Consider the following 25,375-nt stretch of genomic DNA (forward strand, 5'->3'; position numbering starts at 1 on the left):
GCTTTATACAGATTTCCCTTCTCTTTCTCCCTCTCTACTGTCCACGTCGCTTTGTCCTCCTACATTCTTTTTCTTTCATTCCTCTTTCTCCATCTCTCTCTCTCTCTCTCTCTCTCACTGTGTGTGTGTGTGTGTGTGAGACAGTAGTCATGTCAGAGTAAAGGCTGGCTGAAGCCCTTGAAGCAGTCAGCCTTTGATGTTGAGCCCTGCTGAATTAGGCCATCACCCAGCGGTGTTCTTCTGCCTGCCTGCAAACACACACACACACACACACACAGAAAATGCTTGCAAGCGCATGCATACAATCAAAAAAACAAATGCATGCTGGCAGGAGAGCGCACGCACAAATCTAGGCAAACATGCTTTCCCTCACCCAAGCAGTGATAGACACATACTGTATGACACGCACAAACAGTTTCTGTATCCAAACATACTTTGTGAGTTTATTCATATACCTCCCCCCCCCTCCCTTTCTCCCCACATGAATAAACATGAATTTGAATTCGTATGGAAGTGCCGCTCCTCTCCTCTGAGACGTCTATACTGTGGCACAATGAAGGAACATGCACACTCACACAACATAAACAAAGCGGGAAAAATGTAGGACATTCAGAGTGAATTTATTCAAGAACTCTTTCTCCCTGCTCTCTCTCTCCCAGTGTTCATATGCTTCCTGAATCACACATACAAACAAGCTAATACTGAACCTGATATTTGTCATGTGCTCAAAACGGAAACACAAATAAAAACCAAAGAGGAGCTGCTTTAGCTATGGAACTTTTTAGAGTCTTTCAGTGCATTGTTTTTGTTTGAAGACTGAGTGAGTTGAAGTATTCAACACAGGCGGCCGTGTCATGTAAGTTAGAGGAGATGAAGGGGGGAGAGTAAATCCGTCCATCCATCTTCTACCGCTTTATCCTCTATATGAGGGTCGCGGGGAGAGCTGTGCCAATCTCAGCTGACATAGAGTGATAGTTGGGGTCACACCCTGGACAGTTGGGGGGGAGGTGTAAATATGCAAGTTATTTACATTTGAAGCTTGATTCCAAATGTAAATACGTCTCAGCTTCCTTCACCATATTTACCTTTTTAGTTAATGAAATTGACATCTCAACAATGTTCCAACAAGAAACATTGCCAATACTCTCAAAGCGACTGTCATGTGAATTAGCAAAATGCATTCAAATTCAAATCGAAAGTGTGTCAGTGCGAGATCACTTCCACTTTAGCTGACCATTGTCACGGCGTCTGAAACATGAGTCGGATTATTTTTATGCATGCGTGAAAGATGAAAGAAAGAAAAGAAAAAAGAAAAACGTGCATGTGTAGAAAAGTTCTCACATAATGCCATATCAGGTCAAAATAGTACTACTACTACTAATTATTATTATTATTATTATCATTAGTATTTATATAAAGCATTCTCAAAGTTAAATTCATGAATAAAATAATAATAATGAGCATAAACAACCATAACCACTAATAAAGACTAGAATTGTGTCAAATCTATAAAAGCAGAATGCTAAAAGTATGTTTGAAGGGTTTTCCAGTGTGACACATTTAAAATATAAACATGTAAAATAGTTTTTATTTGGCAGTAATTGAAAATACTATAAATATACTTATATATGTATTTATATTATATTTTTCTTGGACCACCATGATTTTACAATAGCACACAATGGACAACTGATGCTAACTGAACAAACACTTTTACCCCCGCTCTCTCTCTGCCTTGCAGAGTGAGTGAGTGAGTGAGTGAGTGAGTGAGTGAGTGAATGAGTGAATGAGTGAGCAGGTGGTGAGGTTCACATAAGACGATAACAGCCCACATTTTACACACATGCAGCAGCGACATGTATAAAAATGACAACACACACACACAGCGCGCGATCACTGCATATCAATTACACGGGGACGTGAAGATCTATTTCTAATTCAATCAGTCAGAGCTGGTGTCACATCCCTCGCTCTCTGGCTCTCTGGCTCCCTCCCTCACCCGCTTTATGTGCCGCACTCTCCCATTATCCCCTCGCTTGATTCTTACTGATGCGTCTCAGTCTTTATGTGGCTGGTGGAAGCGTTTCTGTGTTTGTGTTTATGCGTGTGTGTGTGTGTGTGTGTGTGCGTGTGTGTGCTCGTACTCTCCTGTGGCAGTGGTTTCAGTTTTATAATTCGAGCGAGATGACATTTTTGAGGAGTGAGGTAATAATCCTGGCCTGACCTTGTTTCTTCAGAGCCTGGAGGGTTTTACAATTTAAGATGCTATTTGAAACTTTTTCGAGCACCGGCTCTGCGTTCTTCAACTGCTTTTATCCCTTGTCTTTGCGAGAACATAAGAGTACTATGTAGTATAGTACACAGAGTATCGTACATATTGTTCAGTATAGTACGTAGACAACTGTGTTTTCAGCTTCTTAAATGTGAATATTGTCTAGTTTCTGTGATTTTTCAGCTTCTTAAATGTGAATATTTTCTAGTTTCTGTGATTTTTCAGCTTCTTAAATGTGAATATTTTCTAGTTGCAATGCTATCCTTTCTCAGACCAAAGCAGATGCTTTTTCTGATTTGATCTACGAAAAGATCATTTGTGAGGACCATTAGGATCAACACTTTGTTCCCATGTCAACCAAATCCCGAGGAAAGCATTTGGCTCTTCAGCTTCCAAATGCTGCAATATGCTGCATCTACCATTTATAATCATCTTTGCTGTCTGCAGTTTTCTGAAAAGAAGTAGAGTTGAGGGAAAGTTTATTGTGGGTTTTTTCCTGCAAAACTTTGTTAATATAACAACATCGATTAGCAAATCTTGAGAAAGAGCTTTCATGAACACCGCTGTTTTTGCGATCACAAAGCCGGAAATTAAAAAACACACCCTGTGGGATCGCTGCATGTCAATACTGGTGTCAGTGGAAATGAAAATCTTGATTAGTTTGAGGTGAAAAGAGTTTAAGTTTTAACAAGTTTTCCATCAAAGTCCCAAGTCACAAACAGGCACACATGATCAATAGCTAAATTACCAGGATTGCCGGTACATAAATAACTTCATACACAAACATTTAACCCTTAGAACATTTTCCATTACTATAAACATGCAGTATATAAAGAGGCTCTAATAATGTGCAATATAAACACACCTGAGCAAAAAGTTCAAAGTTGAATTTGTCAAATTTGAAAATGCGTCCCAGTTCAAAGTTCACTTTGTTCGTTTTTGTTCGTTTTTATTTACAAAAAGAAAAGAAAAACAGTCTATTTTGTGACTTCTGTACTATCATTGCTACTTTATATCACAGGTTACGGAATCTGTGAAGAATGGGTTTAAGACAGAAGTCAGTTAATATAAAAACAATGTCCAACCATGTCTCCGCAGCCGACAGATTTCCCCCCCTAAATCAAACTCTGTGACACACAACGTAAAACCCTGAGCTACAGGTACTCGTCTTTACAGCAGCCGTAACATAGTGTAATCAAACCATCATCTTTAACATCATTTAATGGCGAAGCCTCAAAGCTTAGATCAACAGCAAAATAGATTTCATCTCATGTCAGCGTTCGTGCTAAACAGAAGGGATGTAGCGGAGGAGTTTCTTGTGTGATGTTGTTGCTCCGTCTTTAGACGATTCTAATTGAACTATGGCTTAAAGAAACATCATTGATTTGCATTCTCTTTGAGCTTTCGTGTACGTTTATTTTCGTTTCTCTGTCTCCCTCAGATCACAACCATTTGAACAATGCAGCCTTGTCTCCGCTCGGTCCTGCCATGGCCTTGTCTCACCCTCATAACAACCTGGGAATCGGCTTCAACAAGTACACATCGCTGAAGGCTATGGGTGAGTACACACACACACACACACACACACACATGTTGATATGGACAAGCTTTGTGTACAGAGGTCACTCAGGTCAAATATTGTTAAGTATAAACAAACCTGAATTAAAATGATGAAACATGCATCATACCCGTGTGCACTCTGAGTGGGAAAGTGGTTGATGGGGAGCAAGCACCCATTAAGATAATGGATTTTTTTATGAGTCTGACTCTCATCCCGCCGTGTTAGATCATGATTCATGTTTGAGTGCGGCTACTTATTCCCCATTTCTGCAACCTTGGTATAAGTATACGGCAACAGATATAATGTAAGTACTGTAATCAAATTATACCGCTCACAAGACCAAATCCAGTTTGGACATCCTCCCCTTCCCAGAAATGAGTGGCTGAAACACAAGACTGGAAAATGTGTAGTGTTTTGTAAACGACTTTTTTAACATGCAGTCATTTGTAAATAACTGCCAGATATTGGAAGTTATTCTGGGGAAAATCGTTAATGGTTAAATGAAGCAAAAAAAAAAGTTTTCAGGGTTAGGTGGTAAAGGGTTCAAATTAAATCCAGGATGAGACATTAACATGCAACAAGAAAACATGTAATTTAATCAAATACAGGGTTTCTTTGAGCGACACAAACCAAAAATGCGCCCTCACGTTATCAAAAGAGCTGATCTTTATCAGTCAGATCAGATCACAAGCATAAATATTCATGATGATGTATTTGATCTACTCTCTGATCACTGACAGACGGCGACACGGTGACAGTGATTGTGAGCGACAGCTTGACACATACACATGTACTGTTGTTTGGCACAATGTTAAACCTGATGCAGGGATGCCCATCATCGCTGACCGTCATGGTCTGAAGGACAAAGATGTTCTGCAGTTGGACGGAAATCATTGTTCCAAATTACTACATTTTAAAACACACATAAGAAACATAAATCACTCTGGGTTAGAAGCCAAAGAACATAAACATGTTTTTTAAATAAGAAGTGTGCAGCCTGTTTGAAGTGGGAGCTCATTCCATAATGTAGGAGCTGAAACCCCCAAGCTTCAGCCTTGATTTTGGAACAACTAAGAGGAGCTGATCTGTAGATCTTGCATCTTAGTGACCTTGAGGGAACAAAAGGCTGGAGCACATCTCAAAGATAGCGAGGGGCAAGATTATGAAGGCATTTAAAGGCAAATAAAAGAATTTTAAAATCAATCCACAGGGAGCCAGTGCATGGAAGCATTAATTTTTTAATCATTGCTGGAAAATCGATAGTCTTAGTTAAAGAATGACTGGTGGAAAGGTCAATAAGAAATGTATTTGTACAGACGAGGAAAAATCGGCGGGAGGCGAGATGAGCTAAGAAAACTGAAAACAAAGGGAGAGGAGAGCGAGGCTCCTGTCGTTATTCTGCTCAGTGAGGGAGAAACCAAAGGCCGATTGCATGAGCCAAACACTTCTACTAACAAATGGCTCACACGCTGAGGTGTGACGCTCGTCTCTTCACTCTCGACATCTACATATTCACTTCTGTGTCTGTGTGATGACGCACAGACGACGACCTGCTGCTCTTTGTGCCCGACTGTTTGTTATCTGCTCGGTTTTTGTGACTTTCTGTCTTTGTCTGATAAACACAGAAATATGGACTCAAATAATTTCAATTAGATGTTTGACGTTAACAAATATTTTGAATATTTCATATCAGATTATCGTCATCATCCAATCAGATTCAGATGTAATTTGTCACACACAGTATGTGAGACTTTTGAGCTAAATTGTACACACACACACATGTTTTGTATCTGTTCACTGACCAAATTTAACCAGATTGTAAAATTCTTGTACACATTTTTCATTCTCATGCATTTCGAAGGTTTACAAAGACCCAGTTATATTAAACTACACTCTTGGTGCCTAACATTAAAACATGTCTTCACCTTAAAATGTAGTCATTTAAGTTACGGGGATTTGATTTTTGTCTCCATGAGGAAGACAAGTCCCCATAATTTTAGATACTTTATTAATCCCCTTAGGGAAATTATTCTCTGCATTTTGACCCATCCTTTTTTTTTTTTTCCTTAATGTGACTGTAAACAGATTTAGGTCCCACACACACACACACAACTTTTGTCATAATTGAGTTGTATCACAATAGTTGTTCAATTGGTATTGCAATTCTATCATTACTGTGATTCGATTGTATCCACAATTGCTATTTTCTTTTTCTCCTTGAACCAAAATTGGATGTTACATTTCTTGAGGCAGTCTGCTTATCAGACTGTCTGTCTGACATTTATATATAAACTGAATGGAACATAACATAATAATGTCTTTAGTTAACTGCTACATTTAGCTCCCTTCCTACCTTTAGCTTAATAAAATAAACATAGTCAGGCCAAGTATAGAATAAATTGCTCCTAAAACAGGACACAGTAGAAATATCACGATCCTGGGGGAGATTTTTTAAATTGTCCAAAAGCAGCCCTCCTGCAGGAGGTGATGAAAGTGTGATCAGGACGTTCTCCACCAGACTTTGCAAAAACCTCTTCCCTCAGATTTCTCACCACTGTCACTAACCCGCCTACTTTGCACAGGAGCATTAATGTGCTCACAATCCAATCATCTTTTCACACGTGCTTATCAGTTTTCTTGCTGGGCAATAAACAAACCGCCAGCGTCCGGCTGTGTGGACAATGTCATGGCTAGGACACACACACACACACACAACAGCTTGGACCAGACTGCTGACCGTATTCCGGATGAAACAGCAGGTAACTGGACCGAGCTGCTTCAAAACCATCCACACATCACAGTGATTAACAGCACAAATGGTGATATGAGTAAAGGAAGCTCAAAGAGGTTGGGATACTTGAGCAGCTGTGATTTGTGTTAAATGAACGGCTGAAAGAAGTGCTAAGGATCTAAAGTTTAGAGATTATGAAAGTAAGATGGCAGGGTTTATGAAAAAGCAGAGCCTCAGAGAAGAAAGTAATAAGAAGTCACTATTAATCTAATACTCATGTGAGTGTCATGGAACCAGTGAGTTGATTTTAATGAGTCCAAACAGCAAAGGTAAGACAGAGTAAAACGTACAACAGACGGTGGAAGGATTTTATCAAAAAAAAAAGGTGTGAAATGTTCTGTGCCAGGAAACAGGACACAGAGACAGCATGGAGTCTTTAATTAAAGTCTAATAATCCACCCGTCAGCACTACTGGAGATATTTTTTACATTTGTTTATGAAAATTAAAAGGTCACAGAAGCTACCGTTAAATAAACATCTTACCCACCAGAATAAATACATGTTGACTGTTTTCCACGCATATTTGAATTATTAGCTGTCTTCAGTGTCAGTTGCTGCATCTTTGGCAAGTGCGTCAGGTCAGTGAATAAGTTTAAGAAGCTTTTTAAGGACGACATGAATTGAAGTGGCGGCTTTGAAGATGGAGGCACTCCTCCAATCTTCTCTGGCTTAAAGTCTTATGTTTTGCACTTCAAACTAAAGTTTCTTTACAGACCTGAGAAGCATTGCAGCATGGCAGCTCACTGTGGTTAAATGGAGAACTGTTCATTTGAAGAAACATTTATACGTTCCGAGTTTGTCGATTCTATGTATCATATCTCATACAGACGTTTTGAAAATAGACAATGAGACATACGTGATTGGTCAAAAACAAGCAAAAATAGTGGTCAGCTTATAATTATGGTAACTGTGTGTTGCAGCTTCTAAATGAAATTTAAAAAAAAAGGGTGGAAAAGAAAGGAGCTAGTTAAAGGCTAGAGTAAAAAGATAGGTTTTAAGTCTTCTTTTAAAAATATCTCGTTTTACCCTGATATCTAAGGGTAGTGTGTTCCAAAGTTTAGGGGCATAAGTAACAAAGGCTGCATCCCCAATTTTCTTTCGAATAAATAAACCAGCAGTGGACGATCTCTGTGTTTGCGGTACATAGCTAGCAATGTAGCTTGGTCGTGGCCCATGAAGTGCTTTACATACGAGGAGGAGGAGCTTAATATCTAAATGTTACACAGGCCAGTAAAAAGTACATTACAATAGTCAAGTCAAGTGCTTGAGATAATTCTACTGTAATGTGTGTTAAATGCATTATATTGAGCAGGTTTCCCCAGGAAGACTGATGCATATGACTACAAATGAAATATAGAATCAGTGAAATGAAGAGGAAGGCCCATAATACTGTCCAAACTGTCCAGAGATTTGGACCAAATTGTCAATTACCTTGTGAACTGACCATGAACATTTATGTTTGAATTATATTTTATTATGCTTTCTAAAAAGGAAAAAAAAAAGGGCATTATTTCCAAACATAAAATGTACCCCAGGTAGTTTGCTGTGTTTTTCAGTGCCCAAAAGAGGTGCGTGGAGTGGTCATCTCACTTTAGAAAGGATCTTTGTTTACCTCTCACTCGCTGCTGCTGTGTGTTGTGTGGACAGAAAAGTCAGAAGAAGTCAGACTTGAACTTGATCGAACAGGAAAAAAAATATATATACAGTATGTATATATATATATATATATATATATATATATATATACATATATACATGTGTATATACATGTGTATATATACATATATATTATATATATATATATAATTAAGAAAATGAAGCAGAAATAAAAGCCTGAACACAGACGACTGAGAGGACTGTGACTTGGTGTGGAACTTAAATATGTTCCCACAGAAATACAGAATGTCCCTACGGCCTTCATGCACATTTTTCAGAAAAGCTGACATGTTCTTAAGACCTAGACCTTGTAGCACTGTGTGTATATAGAGCCCATCAATCTGCAGCAATCCTGTCGACAACCAGAGAGTGTCCACATGAAAAACCTTGCTTTTGTCCACATCCAAAACTGTGTGCTGCACTTTACTACTTTACTGGAGTTGCATCCACATGGGCATAAGAAGAAAGACAAATATGTCTCTTGAAATAGATGTTGTGATAGCTCCCCTCTTACTTAATTGCAGGCCTCTTTATATCTTTACACCAGCATTTTACTGAGGGAGTGACTGATTAACAGCATATCGCTGTCCTTCCTCAGCGGATTCACATGTGGTGAGTTCAATAAGCACTTGCCTGACAATGGACAGTGAGAGGGCAATGTGTGTCAGTATGTGACATATAATCAGTCTATCTGGATTTCTTTTAAAAAAAAAAATGCTTTTAATGCATCAAACAATATGTTTATCCCAAAAAATGTCAACAGATATTCAGGCATCTATTCTCTACAAATGATGCATGCTAACACAGCTGTTACATTCAGTAAAATACAAGCACAAAAATGCTGAGGGCAAATAATTATATAGTTGAAATATTAAGGGTTGTTGCAATCAGCTTTTTTTGGCCCCCTGATCCCAATCATATATTTTTAGTGTGTGCTGATACTTGTATTTGCCTGGAAACAGAGCTGCACAGTACATACATATATATAAAAAAAGGTCATTGTTAGTCGAATAATTACTAATCCACACACAGCACAGCACAGCAGTACAGTAAACTAGTAGGGAAAGATGGAGAGAGGACGGGCTGTCACCAGCTCTCTGTTAACTGATAGGTGTCATCCATTGAGATTGCAGGGAACACTCCTCGTGACCTTCTATGATTCTGTGGTGGCAGCAAGAGCTTTCTTTTGTGGAGTTGTCTGCCGGGGCAGTGGCATTTAACAGCAGAGAGAGAGAGGAAGAGGCTGGACAGACTGATTAAAAAAATGTCAGCTTGGTCCTTGGATGGTAACTTGACCCAGTGGAGGTGTTGGAAGAGAGGAGTATGATAGCCAAACGATCATCTATGATGGGCAAGCTCCTTCAGGAGCTGTATCACACCTGAAGGAGCGGTATAACGGGTCGCTCCTCCCTACTGCTGTAAGGCTCAGTAGACCACGTGCTATATCACCACACCTCAAACTCAACTGCAAACTGCAAATTCTATTCCATATTTCTATTATCTCATTCATAAATATTTTTCTATATTGTACATTCATAGATATAAAAAAATGACCTTTACCCTGACTGTCTTTGCTGCCGTAACAATGCAAATTTCTCCATTTTCTGGACAAAAAAAAAATCTTTAAAAAAAAGTATGACCAAAAATTTTAATATTGTTACTGCATCTGTTTGTTGATCAGATGTTTTCATACAGGAGGGTTAATGTTAATATTCTGTGCAAACACCGAGTGACTTTGTTGTTGTAAACTCCAGTTACGGCAGCATGCAACTGCAATGAGTCAGCTCAAATGAATTAAATATGAAATAAAATGTTCAGAGTCAGCCCCAATTAAAACCCTGCAACAGAGTCAGCCCCAATTAAAACCCTGCAACAGTCTACATCTGAGCTACATGAAGGACCTGCTCACTTTTAATAAAGTCGCGGAGAGCCTGCGTTTTTGGAATAACGCAGCACCTGGTGTAAAAGATTAGGGTGATTGCTGATCTGTGACTTGTTAAAAAAAAAAAGTCCGGATCAGCTGATACTTAAGATCGGGATCAGGATATAAAGCCCAAACATGATTTCAATGTCATATCACTTTTTCCTTTAGTGACGTTCATATAAGTCCAGAAATCACACAGACACTCATGCATAAATGCCCACATTCACTGACACATATTACAGATTAAACCTCACTAATCGTCCATCCTCAGACCAGCCGTTGACATTGATAACCCTGTGATGTTCCTGTTTGGAGTGCAATAATGATAAGATCAGATACACAGCCACACATAATCTGTCATACTGTCCTAAAAATACCTGTTCAGGTTATGTTATGAGCAAATGGCTCGAAAGAGGAAGACAAATTACATGGGAGACACGGACAGTGAGGCCGGGATGGAGGGATGAACAGCCAGGGTTTGGTCATGTCTTTAGGGCACAGTGTGTGTGTATGAGGTGTTTGGTAGGGCAGGAGTTTTGACCAAACAACAGTGTCCTGTTCCACTCATGGAGCTCGCACTAATCTGACATGACATGAGCTATTTTTGCTCACTGTAAATCTGCTGTTTTGTCTGACACTTACTCAGACCGCCTCTTCTCTTACTTTGGTGGGATGTTTTCTCCTCGCTGCTGCTGGTAAGTTCACAGGCAGAGCTTTAGAATGTGAGCTCCATGTTAGGGCGATGTGTTGCTGGACAGCAGGCAGGCGAAAGGCGGTACAGGCAGTTTGACGGTTTCTTGAAGAATGGGTTAACAGAAGAGATGAACAATGCAGGAACCAGAGGTGAAGGCGGAGATCAGGTCCAGACGGCGGATAAAAGGTAGACGTCAGTGGGGAGAAAGTTCTGAGCACAGGAGTCAACTGGAAAACGGAGAGGTCTGTAATAATCTCGCAATGAAATGGTGGTCCAGTATTGCACTTTGTTCAAATATGGCTGTAGTTAACCAGTGTCACATTTTTAGCGAGGAAACTGCTATTACTATAACTCTGATAAAGCTCCCACATTTGATTTGTGGTTGAAGGAGTTTGGCAAAGTGCAACACCAGGAGAAGAGAAGATAAGATACACGGTGACAAATGGAGAGGGACTTTTCTAGAAAATCTGACATCCTGTTTGAGCATGACTGAGAAATTGTCAAGTCAATTCATTCTATTGCTTCACTGACTTTTGTGACAACATCTTTTCTTTCTCACAGCTTGTTCTGCTATGACTCGCCACTACTTACATCTCGCTACTACATTTTATCTTCTGTACCAGCGTTTCTCAATCCTGCTGTGTTAGAGCAGGGAAACATCTAGAACATGCAGCCTATGATTCAGTAGTCATCATCAGTACTGCAATAAGAACTGGTAATAATCTGATAGAATAGATGAAATCCCACAGTGTGTAGGAGGCATTGAGACATATTGTTTTATAATTTAACCATGTCTCTGTCCTGCCTTCTCCTCCTCCCCTGTCTTTCTGTCCCACCCATCATCTAGAGACGACAACAAGGGATTACTACAAGAGCTACCCAATGGTAGATTACACCCACCGCCAGTCCCCTCCCACTTTCCAGCCGATCAACTTCCATCCGAAGGACAAACCCTTCCTCCCGCCGCCCGACATCCACGCGCCACTCGCCATCACCATCAACACCTCCCAAATGCCCAAGCCTAAGATTTCCAAGACCAACACCCACCCGCTCACCTCCAGCTCAGCCTTCAAAGTATGGGACCCCAGTAAGAGCCATGTCTCACACCCGGTGGCCACGCACATAGCCCTGCAGGGGCCGGGGCAGCATCACCCCATCCAGCAGCAGCACCACCAGCCGCTGCATCAGCAGAACAGCCGTCGCCAGGCTTACTCCAACAAGAGGCAGTTTAGCATCGAGACGCTGCCCGAGCTCTTCTCACAGCCGCTGGGCTACGGCCACTCGCCGCGCATGCTCCCCAAGCACAAGGGACTGCCCACCAACAGCAAGACCGAAGTCACCGTCTGAACATGTGGCTGTGAACGGCCAAAGAAACCCAAGTGGAGTTGTGAGGGAAGAAGTGTTCAGATATCATTGATATATACATATATATATATATATATATATATATATATATATATATATATATATATATATATGTGTGTGTAGACAAATCCAGGAAATATCATACATGGAAGTTTTTTTCATCATTGTTGACAACACTACTGATAATGTGAGTGATATCTGTGTACGTTTTAAGACCACTGGATTAAAACAGCAGCAGGTAAGCTGTGAAGGCGGTGGATTGGCAGGTGCTGGCTGTGACTCTTTGAACCCGACAGCTCTTCTAAATAATTGAGTGGCCTCTCGGTGTGTTGGCACAGCTCTGTCCTGCTTCTCCTCTCGACCCCCTTTCTCCCCCCACAACGCAATGACACTACACGCAAATGTTGAAATCACACACACACAGGACACAATTTCCTCCACAAACAAACCCACACTGAGGCTGCTGTTGAGGGAGGTAGAACAGTATTTCCCCCAAGACTTTGGGTTTCAATCAACACAGACAATGCCACAGGGGAGCAAAGGAGATGAGAATGATGTGAACCAGCATATGCACACACACACACACACACACACTACTCGCCTGTCAACAATTATAGAGGGTTCCCAGCAGTGTCAGAGACCAACGACGCACAAACAGACACACTAGTCTAATCTCATACTTGTTCAAATGGTTTGTTGAGCAGCTAATTCCAGCCACCATCTTTTTGTGTCACTGCAGATGTTTTACCTCTTAAAAACCCCCCCAGGATGTGTGGTAATGCCTGGGGAAGAAAAAGGGGCAGAAGAATCCATATATCCAGAAAGGTCGTTATAAAGTCATCGCGTTCCCTTTTCTCTTTCCCTGTCTCACTTCTCCACACCGAGCTTCACAGAGGGGACTTTGTTTGTGTCAGAGAAAATGTCAGCAGTGCTGCATGTGGGCACCGAGTCAGTGTAACTCAAGAGTATATATCATGTACATCCTCCAACAACGACTTCACTGTTTCCTGACAACATATATATATTGATTTGCAAAGCAACTGTGTTATAATCAGACACTAATGATCTACACCACGGTCTGTGTGCGTGTGTGCGCGTGTGTGTGTGTGTGTGTGTGTGAAGAGAAAGCAGTGCTGCATTGCAAAAACACAGGTTCCCAATATGGCGAGTCCTAAACACAGCTGTGTGATGTATGTGTTTACTGCCGCGGCGCTAATATAATCTGAGAGGCTGAAACTACTTGTCAGTGCACTGCAATTTACTCCACTCTGTGTTAATGAAGTGCTTTAACACTCACAGTGACTGCCTGCAACTAAACAAAGGGCAGTGTCTGAACTGGATCCATTCAAACACCGCTCTTATCTTTAGAAAAGAAAGGAGATTGGTTTTCATTTTGTTATAGAATAGAACACAAAGAACCTCAATGTCCAACATAAAATCATAAAAGGAGACGTAGAAAGTTGTAAAATCAGCACACAGGAGACAGGAGAAAGAGAAAGGATTATAGGAGTTAAGATTACTTGTTGCACTTGAAATTCTGGATTTTTTTTGTACATTTAAGTCCTCGCTTTTGTCGCCGTTCTTTCTGTAAAAAGTCGAGTCAAAGATATTTGCAGTTTATTTTGGTATGACATGGACACGATAACAATATATATATATTAACATTATTGAACTTAACAGTGCATTTTTGTAATGTTTTTACACTCTTGCTTGGGATTGTGCTCAGCTTTGCCTGCTTTCTTTTCCGATGTTTTTTGATAGATTTGTGCCCACTAGTTTCACTAGAGTTCACCTCACTAACTATATTTAAAGGTGAGCAGTGACAAGGATTGTCTTTCAGAACATTGTAGTTGTCCTGTAGATGTCTCGGTTCTTCAACTTTCTTATCCCATCATATTACCGTCACTGAAGTGGTCATGTTTTTGGGCACATGTGTCCGTCTGTGAGCAGTATAGCTCAGAAAGTAAAGGACAGATCTTTCTAAACTTTTATGGGGATGTTGGCCCAGTCTTGGAGGAAGTTTGCGCTCCTTGGGTTAAGTGGAAGTGAAGTGACTGTGATGGCCGTTCTTGGAAAAGTAGTTACGGTTATTTAAAATGCATTTTTCCGATTTATATAACGCCCTCTACCCCCCAAATTTCACAAGGTGTCAGTTTTAAATGTAATAAATATACAAAGATGAGACATAAATATCTCTTTAAGGCCACTTTTTAGGGAGTTGGGTTGAGTAACACAAGTGCTGTAATGAGTGATGACAAAAAGAACCTTTGTTGACAAGTAATTAATAATTTCACATTGCACTCAGCTGTCAAAATGCCTCCACAACACATTCTCTCATTTCCACTGCTCAGAGCAGTGAGACTTGCTGATTGAATTCACCTTCATTTGTTATCATGAGGGCAGCAGATAAGCTGCGGTGCATATGCCAGGCACATGCTACGGCACATCAGACAGGCGGTGGAACCTAATCAAACAGTGGCGCTTACCAGTCACACACCATTTAGCACTTTCTCTTCTCGCTCTCTTTTTTTGGCTCCCTTTTTTTTTGGCTCTCAAATCTTTGTTTCATTTCCTCTGCTCGCTAACAGACTGTCATCTGGCCCTCACCCTCCCTCTGCGTGTGTCTGAGAACATCCATCCCCACAGAGGGTTGAGTGATAGGTCCTAAGCATTTGTCAGATTTTTTGGAACCCAATGCCCCGTGATATTCTCACCAGAACCTCTTAGCACGTGTGTTTGCATGCATCTGTGTGTGTGTGTGAGATGGGGATGGGGTATAATTAATGACAGAGTCCATCGCGGCGTGTCAGGCTCCAGATTGCCTCCTTGGTGCAGCCCTCACAAGCAGCATTTGCACTCGATAAACACGTAAAGCAGGAACCACACAGCAACACAAACTCAGACTGGGACATAAATGACCAGATGCTTTGCAATACATTATTCACATCTTGAGAGTTTCCAGTGCCAACCTCAAAATGAACCTCGCGGAATTTATGTAACAGATATTTTAATTTGCAAGCAGAAATGTCAATCTCCCCCAAAATGTTCTCAGTTTGCGTCTCGGTCTGATGGAGCAGTGCATGTACACAAGCCAATAAAATGAGCTGCAGAGTTAAACTTTCATGAGCGAGAGAATAAATTAGCAATATAATGCGCATTTCCAATGCCGCAGTGGCTTCTCCACTTTACCTCCAAGATGGGAAAAACCTGTTAAGTAAGCTGTTGGATCGCTGCTCCGTGCTGCTGGCACGCTTTCGTAAATAAGGGCTCAGCAGAGAATGGGGATCATAAATACAAAAGTCACATCAGTGGGATATGCACGGTGTGAAGATGCATTAAATGCATGTGCTGTTTGTGCCCCTTGCCAGTGCTGCACAGTATGTAATGTGCCACGTTGCAGGCTCTACGGCTTCCCTGTCTCTTTGACTTTTATCCCCACGAGGTGCCACACTCTCACTGGGTCACTTCACTTGAAAAGCTTTCTGGTCCCGACCTAAATGTTCACTGGGGTCTGTCCTTAATCACTCCAAATGCATTAGAGCTTGAGAACAAACAAGGGACGACAGTGAGTAGACGAGCAATATGTAAAGCAATAAGTGTCCAACCGTCCTCACAGCAGCCGGTGCGTTTCAGTGGAGAGTGGAGCAGCTCGATTGCTCCGTTTAATTGGACTTCTGTCCTTGTCCCAGCCCAGTATACAAACACTCGGGGCTATTGACAGCCTCCGCGACACAAGGTGGCGATATGCTTCCTTTCAGCTTGTTAGCATTACAAGTTTTGCAGTGAACATTAAACTACAGACCAAAAACAGCTTTGGAGCATTGCAAGTTGAGCGCTCACTGTTCAATATTTTTAATTCCTCGGTCCAAAGTTTGCCATGTTTTTCTTACTGTTGTCTTCTTCTTAAATTTAGTGTCGTCTTGTTTTATTTTCGGGTCAAAGCCGAGGGGACGGCGACTGTGGAGCATGCACGGAGCACCCAGGCCAGCTTGAGTCCGCAGTAGTACTTGAACTCCCACTTGCATTATTATGTGGTGCGACTTTGCAAGGAATCCTTTTCAGTGCGATTTCAGTCGGCGCTGACGTGTTACCATGTACTTTAAAAAGTCCAGCTTTGGTGAGACTAAAATGATTCCGTCATGTAAATGTACTGTCTGTCATTATATCTCTGTCTGTTTGTCTGGAGTCCTTCACAGAGTCGAGCGCGAGGGTGCAGATGAGGGTGGAGGTGTGTTACCAAGGGGAAGGCAGAAGAGTGAGCTCTGCAGACAAAGGAGAGGAGACAGAAAAGAGGAATATGTTTGCATGAGCTCAGGTGATATGGTGACAGTTGTTTTTCATTCAGATGTGTCCGGTTCGTCTAAAAACTATAAATTCTGTCTTTTATCTCTCCGATGTTCCATCTCTTAAAGCATTCTGTGACTTAAGTTTAAAGGGAAAGTTGATCTTTTCTGTGAATTGCACAGCACTTACACCATCACAGTTATTGTTGTTGGGTCTCCATTCACACTCCCTAAACACGGCTGGCCTCTGGGGTTGTAATTCTATCGCTATCTGAGGGCAACGCTGTCGCACTGGATTTACAGTTAATAAGTGAAGTTCTTCACAACAAACAGGAGCTGAGGACAGGCTACCAGCAAAGATAAAGAGTCTCACAAGTCGTTTTTTTTCCTCAACTTTCTTCACTTTGTCTCGTCTAACATGGCTGACGGAGGTAAAGCAGGCACCGCGGACGGTTGATTCTTCTTTGGGACATCTGCATCGGAGGTGCCGTAATCACACAAAGAAATCACGCTGCTGTTCTGGAAAACAGTGACACATTTTCCAGTGTTAATTTCCCCGTGGTCATACATCTTGGATCTAGGATTCTTTTTCCTCCCTCTATGCTGGATGGACTTTTATGACTCCCTTCAGGCAAACAGTGCCTGGAAACAACAGCAGGTGAAACTAAATAAATTAGACAGAAAAAGCCTCTAAAGAACCACAGTTTTGCCTCTATCATGGAAGATGTAAATACTTGAACACCTGCACAAACATGTACACACACACACAGGAAGCAAGGAGCCACAGAGGTGTAATACTAATTATATCTTCCATACAATGTCCACACATTTGTGGTATGAAACAGGACCAAAAGCCTTGAATCAGGAGAAACTGAGTACACCTAACTGATGCTTAAACATCCAAAAGAGTGCGAATGCTGAGACTGTTTTGGATCATCACCTTAGAGTGCATTTACTCAATCTCTCCTGATTTTTAACAGACTATGGCATTGCTTGCTCTTCGCAGAGCTAACTGACTGTTGTTTGTAAAACTTCCTATATAAAAAGAAACAATGCAAGTATTCTACCGCAGGTTACCTGAATGCAACCTGGTAGACATACTTGGGCTCCATGATCCTTAGCAATATATAGATTATTGTGTATGGTTCAGTTGTTTCTTTGTTCCCTGTCATATTGTTTTTGTACTGTTTTTTTTGTTGTTGTTGTTGTTGTTTTCTAAAGACTGCGCTTCTGTCAAAAATCATTTCATTTGACCGATGGAAAGTGCTTCCAGATTTTCGACTCATCGTCCCTCGGCCCCAGTTCCCCCCAACTCCCTTACCATCAGAGTTCCATTTTATGGTATACATGAATACATGTATTTAATGTTAAACGATATTGCATTTTATCCAAGTGATATTGCCAACACACTGGCTGAAAGAAAAAAGGACGATTCAGCGATTTCTTGTACAGCTTTTGCATCTGCAAATATTGAAGAAAAAAAAAAAAACTCATGCTTTGTTTCATGGTAATTTGTAACAGGCAGCGATAGGCTGCCTTGGATTGCTAAGTACTACTTGTGTATATGTATGCTGTGCCACTTGTCTGCTGTGAAATTTGTTGACTACTCAGCTTATATAAGGGCTTTTTATAGATATAAAAGCAGACGAGGCAAACCGACATCACTCTCTGTAACACGAGACATGTTTTTTGAGACAAATTGAATTTTCATGCGTACGAAAAGCTATACGAATAAAGCTTTGACGGACTGAAATGTCTATAGGCACTCATACAACATTGGCCCATGTGTCCCGTTTGAATAAATCTTTCAAGAAATGCAGCTGTCGTTTGTTAATCGTCTGTGTTCTCGCTGTTTCTCTTCAGGACCATGAGACGAAATCTACAACAACAAAAAAAGAGCATATTCATCTTGTTGAAGTCCGGTTAACAATGTTCGCTGCTTAGGTAAATAGCCCTTTTTCACATTTTCTGGTTGAGAAATGCAGAAGACATGTGTTTAGACTGGAAATAGGGTGAGACTGCCCATTTGGATTTGATTTGTGACATCATTTTACAATCCCGCCTCTTCCCTGCCTCCTCTCAGAAGACCAATCCTGTCTCCATGCAGATCTATACATGTGTACACAAACACACTCAGATTTGAGCTTAAAGCTCAATGTCTTTAGACCGAGACAATGCAGGAATCATCATCAATCATTCATCATAGCAAAACCATGATCAAGTCTGACCACTGTGTTGATTTACTGTGGCAAATGGTTAATGTAGGAGCCTCTTATCAGATGGATCAATAGACAAATTCACTTGATGGTGTCTGACTGCTCTAATTTCCAACATGCAGCTTACGCTAAACAGATTCTAGATGAGTTAATTGGTTTGATGCTGATAATATGATTACCCACTTATCCGACAATAAAGAAACAGTGTTCGGTAGAATTGTAATTGCTTATTACCTGGAGCAATGAGACGACGCAGAGCGATAGAGGGAGGAGAAAGGCAGAGAACAGGGGAAAGCAGAGAGTGACTTGGCCTCCAGGTGTGGTGTTGCCGATATATTGACCACGTTGGCGTTCAGTCATTAACAGCAAATGCACACGAAGAAAGAAACCAGGGTGCAAGAGAAGTGACAGATGTTTACACATGCAGTACATATAACAACACATCACCAACAACTGAGCCGGGAGGTAAAACAGGGAGAAGTGTGCGTTACTGGAGGCACATCTAACCTTATAAGATAGAATGAAAAATCACGTCTGGTGTTGATGAACTTTCATCTTCATGCTTCCAGCTGCTCAAACACCAACAGTGTTGCTTTCTTTTCTTTTCTTCTTTATTCCAGGGAGCAAATGAACAAAAAAACAAAGGAATCTAACGCAGTCCAGAGTGTATGTGTGTGTATGCATGTACCCCCCGTGCACAGCCAGGGCAGTGGTGGGCATCATCTCCAGCTGTCACTGATGTCACACTTCATTTGTTTGTCTCAAGGGTTTGGACCAAATCCATCACAAAGTGCAAAAAGCCAAATGCTACGAGCCATGTCCACAATAATTCCCTCTCTTTGTCTCCCTCACCCATGGCAAGCATCCTGGGGCACAGCACCAGTGTATAAATGTTCTTATTCAGGTCAGAGGACACTGGAATATGCATTACCATTGCTTAGATAGCAATGCAGAGATAAAACCTCTAAGGAACCATGTGTTGTATAGAAAGGGAAATGTTTTTACACAAAGCAGTCAGTGTTGTGATGCACACTGTGTGCTAAGCTCAAGTGTCCACATGATGTGTTGAGTGGTGATTGTTGCATGACAGCAAGGGTTTATCACGGATGATGGTCTTATGTGATTTTCATATTCCCGTAGCAGCCTCCCCATTAAAACCACTTGTTTTTATTTTATTTAACCTTAATTGAACCAGGTGGGTCCCACTGAGATCGGAATATCTCTTTTGCAAAGGAGACCTGGCCAAGAGGGCAGCAGCATAATTTCATTAAAAACAACAAACAGCAGGTAAAATTAAAGTTACACATGAAGCTCAGACTCAGAGCTTGACGGTGATTGGACTAATTGAGCAGCAAAATCACTACTTCCAGGGAAGCTCAGCTTCTCTGGGAGTCAATGGAGCAGTGGGCAGACGCTGGGCTTCTGCATCATGATTGGAGGAACTGTCTGAAAGGCAGAACCAGTTTTTGAATTGACAGCGTTGCAGAAACATACAAGATAGCAGAGCCTTTTCTGCCTCAGTCCTTTGTGGATTTTGTGAGGGAAGTTGTTCTCTGTGTTATTTGCTTTAAAAACACTATCATAGCATTTCAGTTTAACATAATTATTGCGTTTTCTTGTTGTAGTTGTTCATTTGCAGAATGTGTGTGTTAGTAAGTGGGCCTGAAATGAGCTTCCCATGTTTCAAAGTCCAGCAACTGGGTTTTTGAACTGTTGGGTTTTTAACATGCGATTTTGCAAGCTGTTGTGGAGCTTGATCAGCCGGAAAAAAACAACCAGGTATGCTCAGCGCCACAAGCTCCACCCAAAAGGTTCATAAAAGGACGTACAAAAAGTCCCTATAGGTCCTGGGTCATGTTCCCGTGTAGGAAACCCACCTATGGAATATACAGTACTCCCAACATAGATTTGTGTTAAAAGAACAAGACAATGCAGCGTAAAAAAACAGGTTGATAAGATGCTGCCTTTTTAATATTAAAAGCACATTAACACAGATACTGTAAACAGACATTCAGATGAAGTGAATAAACTAGGAGATGTGAGAAGAAGTCAAGTGTCCAGCCAAAAATATTCAATTATTCCTTCCATTGCATCCTGGAGGCAGCGCTGGCATTTTAGCAGACCACCTTTATGCATCCCACCAATGAGAGCGTTTTAAACTAGCACCTGACAGAACCAGATAAGGCAGGAGCTGCTACACAAAGGCACTCGGTGGATTTGATAATGACAAACACTCACACACACACACACACACAATAGCACCAAAAAGCCAGAGGGGGGGAGGAGGAGGAGGAGGAGGAGAGGACGTATCTCTGAGGAAATATTGTCAAAGAGAGAATGAGACTGTGCCCATTTTACCGAGACACGAAAGGGAGCACAAAAGAAATCAGAGAAAAGGGGAGTTGACATTTCTAGCTGTGCAGGGAGAAAGTTGGCGAGAGGCGCGCATGTTTGGCGCAGAGCAGAATCGCAGGCTACTGAAATAACTCGTGGCTGAGGCAGCAGCAGCAGCAGAAGCAGAAACAGGGCAAAAAACAAAATGACACGCATTAAGTCTGGTGCTGCAGGAGCGAGACCATCAACCAGAGTGAGCAGCAGGAGTGTGGAGGTTAATCCAGCTAATGCTGTGGTCAACTGGGGAGTTCACAGCTGGAAATGAGGCCATGGAGAGCGGAAGAAGTGCTGAGCTAAGTGGTTCACTTGGCTGAATGACGTGGAGTCCAGAGCGTGTGGATGTTTCATTTCCACTGAGCTCTTCTAAGCTGTCGTACCTTTTGGCCCTTCTTTTTATTTGACATTCATTTTCCGTAACAGACAAGAACATCTCTCTAAAAACACAACATGCCATTAATTCAAAGTATTATTTTCATTTCAGTCTTTTGTTTTGTCTGTATTTTTTATATCTTGGCTGTTTTGTCAAATCAAGAACATTTAATAGTTTTCTTTTTTTTTCATATATATATATGTCAGCAGCCTTAATTTGTTAATTAGCTGCAGAACATAAAAAAGAACTTCAAACACAATACCACTAGAATAAGGTCTTAATGAGACTTAATGAGAAGTATCTGGGTAATAAGATGTGTGAGAATTATAATCACTGGGGTAACAACGTGACACCGAAAATCATCACGGAGAGAAGGAGACTGTCAGCTCGTGTGCACATAGAATAACATAAAGACACATACAAACAGTCTTTTTACCTTCACACTCACTCTGTGCTGCAACATGCAGTCATTAGCAAGTCATTTGTCCTTCTTCACATCACTGTGTATCCCAGAGACAGCTCGCTCCTTCGTCTTCAATCACTAAGTCCTCTCTCTCGTACACACACACACATTCTAAAGACTCACATATGTGTTTTTACAGCTCCATCAATCTGGTCCGTCTGCGACCAGCTGTCAACAACACACACCGTCAGGAGTGTAGCAGGCTGACAAAATACGTTTAAGTGCATAATTGTGTAGAGAACTGTGCATGAGCATGGAGTAAAGTTTTAGAGGACAGCTTGCAAATTACAGTGTCATTTCAATTCATAGTCAGTATGATGCTTTTTTTTTTTTTTTATTAATTGTAAGATAAGGTACATGCAAGTGGCCCTTACCAAAAACAACAGGGAACAATAAACATACAAAAAAGAAGTGTAGGCAATTTTTTTATTTTCTATAAATCAATCTCATAAAATATGGTAATATTTGTGTGAATTGTGGAAGTGTTTTTTTTATTATTATTATTATTATTTCTAATGTTAGTGTGTGGAGTAGCGGAGAGAGAGTGCATACCAGAAAAGTTTAGAGAATAATACAGGAAATCCATCAGGTCCAGATTTTGTTTTAGAGCTTTACTGAGTTCCTCTGGGGTGATTGGTGAGTCTTAAGTGTCTGCTAACTCTGTGGATAGTGTTGCTTTGTGAGTGAAGGAGCACAAATGGCTGTAAAAAAGTTTGAAAAGTTGTATTCATTTCCTGTGGGTCTGGGGTAGTTTCATCTCTGGAGTTGAATACTGATGAAATACTTGATTTATGCTGGAAATGGTTTGCTACATATATTTAAAATGTGTCATATTTGAGTCGTTGAATTAAAATGTGCTATTGTCAAGTTGGATTTTAAAGTGGCTTAAGGTTTATTGCAGTAAAGATTTATATGGTTGTTTTTAATATTTTCTTCTAAACCATTTTCCAGTTGATGTCGTTGGTTTTTTTTCTTATATGATGAATACGCTATGATTTTTTTTCTTTGCCTGTTTCCCAGAGTAATCACGGTGATATTTCTTTTATGATCTGCAGGTGAAATTGGTGGAATTTGAGCAGAAGTAGAGGCAAGCAACAACTCCCTCAGGGGACAAAACTGACACAAATGAACAGATGAAAACCAAGAAAGAGGTCAAGTTGGAAGTGACTGAGACTGAGACTGTGAGCATTTAGAAATGCAGAGAGAGAGAGAGTGGAAAATGTTGAGGTGATGATGAGTTTGTGAGAGAACATAAAGCAAATTAAACTAGATAAAAAAAAGGCGAGAGAGAGTAAAGGAAGACACGAGATAGTAAGTGAGATGAATAGAGGAAGAATAAAGGAGAAGGGGGGATAAAAAGATCAGGTGAAAGATGGGGAGCTAGAAGGAAGACTCTTCCTCAGAGATCACGGTGCCATTAGATGGATGTCCTCCATCAATCTGCTCTATCCACTGCTTCATAAACTCAATTAAACTGCAAGTCTCCTGAGAAAGACATAGTCTTTCTCCATCTATCCATCTAAATCTAACTCTCCATCCCTCCATCCTCGCTAATCTGCTGGGAAATCTACCAGTTTGTGTCACTAATTCTCCAACCTTTCGCCCTGCCTCTGTCGTCGGGAGCAATGTAACGCAGGTAATTAAAAATATCACAACTGGTCGTAGATCACGTGCGCTCAGCACCTTCTGTTGACCTTACCGACTCAGACCTTCCTTTTAATCTGAAAATGCTAAATTCATTTACTCGCTTTCTGTCAAAAACAAACGTCATCTAAGGTCATATTTTGCCGTCTACATCGGGGGACCTACATTTTATTACCACGGTGACAAGTCAAATTCCAGCTGGCTCCAGCACCAGGACAACAAGGACATAAAAGAAAGGGAAGATTGAGACAAGCGCCCTGGACTACTTCATAAAACGCAGACAAGCACCAATCAATACATCGGCTTTAAAGGGGAAATGATAGAAGATGGAGAGGTGGGCAGCAGACAGCACATAAAACTGACGGATTGATGGAGCCAAGACCTACTGCACAAAATTAATTAAACTTAAGGGAATTCATGGTGATTGGACACATCCATAATTGCCTTGGCTTGAGTTGTGTTTGCATGTGTGTGTGTGTGTACAATGATGGAGGTCTTATCACAGATAGAGAGAGTGGGCAAGGTTGTGTGTGGCTGAATTTAGAGAGCGTTTATGTTGTGCTCTTTTACATTAACTCATTGGAAGTAAACTGCCAGCCACTAAAGCAGTCAGTCAGTCAGCGGGGAACAGTCTGTCTGGTACAGTCAGTCACTCTGACTGTCCCACTACCAGTAAATGATCACTGTATCTACTTTGTATGAAGGGACCTCAAAAGGTTCTCTGTCTGACAGGAAAACAGGACGAGACAGTAATTCAGTTTTCTTTAATGTCATTTAATGTAACACGTTAGTCCGAATAAACTCCAGCTCGTCTTAGCCGGACTAACATACCTGGATAATGTGATTCATTGTCCGATTGCACTTGCATGTGTTCGCTTAGTCGGACTGGAGTCAGACTTGGCGTTCTGCGCATGCACCACATTTTTCTCTCCGGTCTTTGACCTGGAAGAAGAAGGAGATGACGTATAAACTGCACATCTCTCTATACTAGCTTATAGAGAGATACCTACGGAGGCGGAGTCAGACGTATGCGGCCAAAAAATCTGCATGTATACTCAGACTCGGAAAGTTGTCCGATTGCCTGTCTTAGTCTGACTATGGCCTTAGCTGGATTAAACTGCGCATGTAAACGTACTGACCGTCCACTAAAACCTTTCGTTTGTCAGCATTTAATTGCAAGTGAAATCCTTAAAACAGTCGGTGAGTTGGAAACTTAAAAAAAAAAAACTCACTCATGTGAACTGATAGTGTTGGACTTCATTCTGCTTCCCAATCTGAAAACACTCTTCAGTTGCCATTTTCACAGTGATGATGGATGAAGTCATCCATGCTGTATCTGGAGGCTCAAGATTGGGACCTTCCTCTGTGACGTCATAGTGAAGCTTGTGAAACATAGGTGGACCTTAAACCTGCTTATTACTCTGATGATAACATTTGCCTCAAATTTTTTTTTATTTTTGTGCTGGATTATCAAAACAATAATAATTGCCTTGAGGAGAATCTTATAAAGTCACTGGGATTAAGCACCATTGCTTAATGACAGGTGATTCAGCTGGCTCACATTCATTGTGATTCATGTGCACACAAACCGAAAACTAGAGGAGGAAACGTTTGCTCAAACTGACTCAAATAAAATTTGATGCTCACATTAAAAGCCATCTGTTAAAGCGGCTTAAGCAAGATACGAGTCTGCGCACACCAGGTTTTTGGTAAACCTTTTTTAAAAGCTCGTTTCATAAAAC

The 25,375-nt window shown here is 41.0% G+C and overlaps 1 protein-coding gene across 1 annotated transcript in view; it reads left to right on the forward strand.

Annotated features, from left to right (window-relative positions):
- Nucleotides 1-12,346, forward strand: part of LOC122764852 (protein shisa-8) — a gene marked incomplete at its 5' end in the record, with an annotated part of 38,430 nt that extends 26,084 nt beyond the window's left edge. The window contains 2 exons of the mRNA XM_044018813.1: nt 3,714-3,830; nt 11,746-12,346. Coding sequence (XP_043874748.1) covers nt 3,714-3,830; nt 11,746-12,245 — 617 coding nt within the window. The remainder of the gene's footprint in view (nt 1-3,713; nt 3,831-11,745) is intronic.
- Nucleotides 12,347-25,375: the final 13,029 nt, after the last annotated feature.

The sequence above is a fragment of the Solea senegalensis genome, unplaced genomic scaffold (assembly GCF_019176455.1).
Source record: "Solea senegalensis isolate Sse05_10M unplaced genomic scaffold, IFAPA_SoseM_1 scf7180000017708, whole genome shotgun sequence".
Taxonomy (NCBI): domain Eukaryota; kingdom Metazoa; phylum Chordata; class Actinopteri; order Pleuronectiformes; family Soleidae; genus Solea; species Solea senegalensis.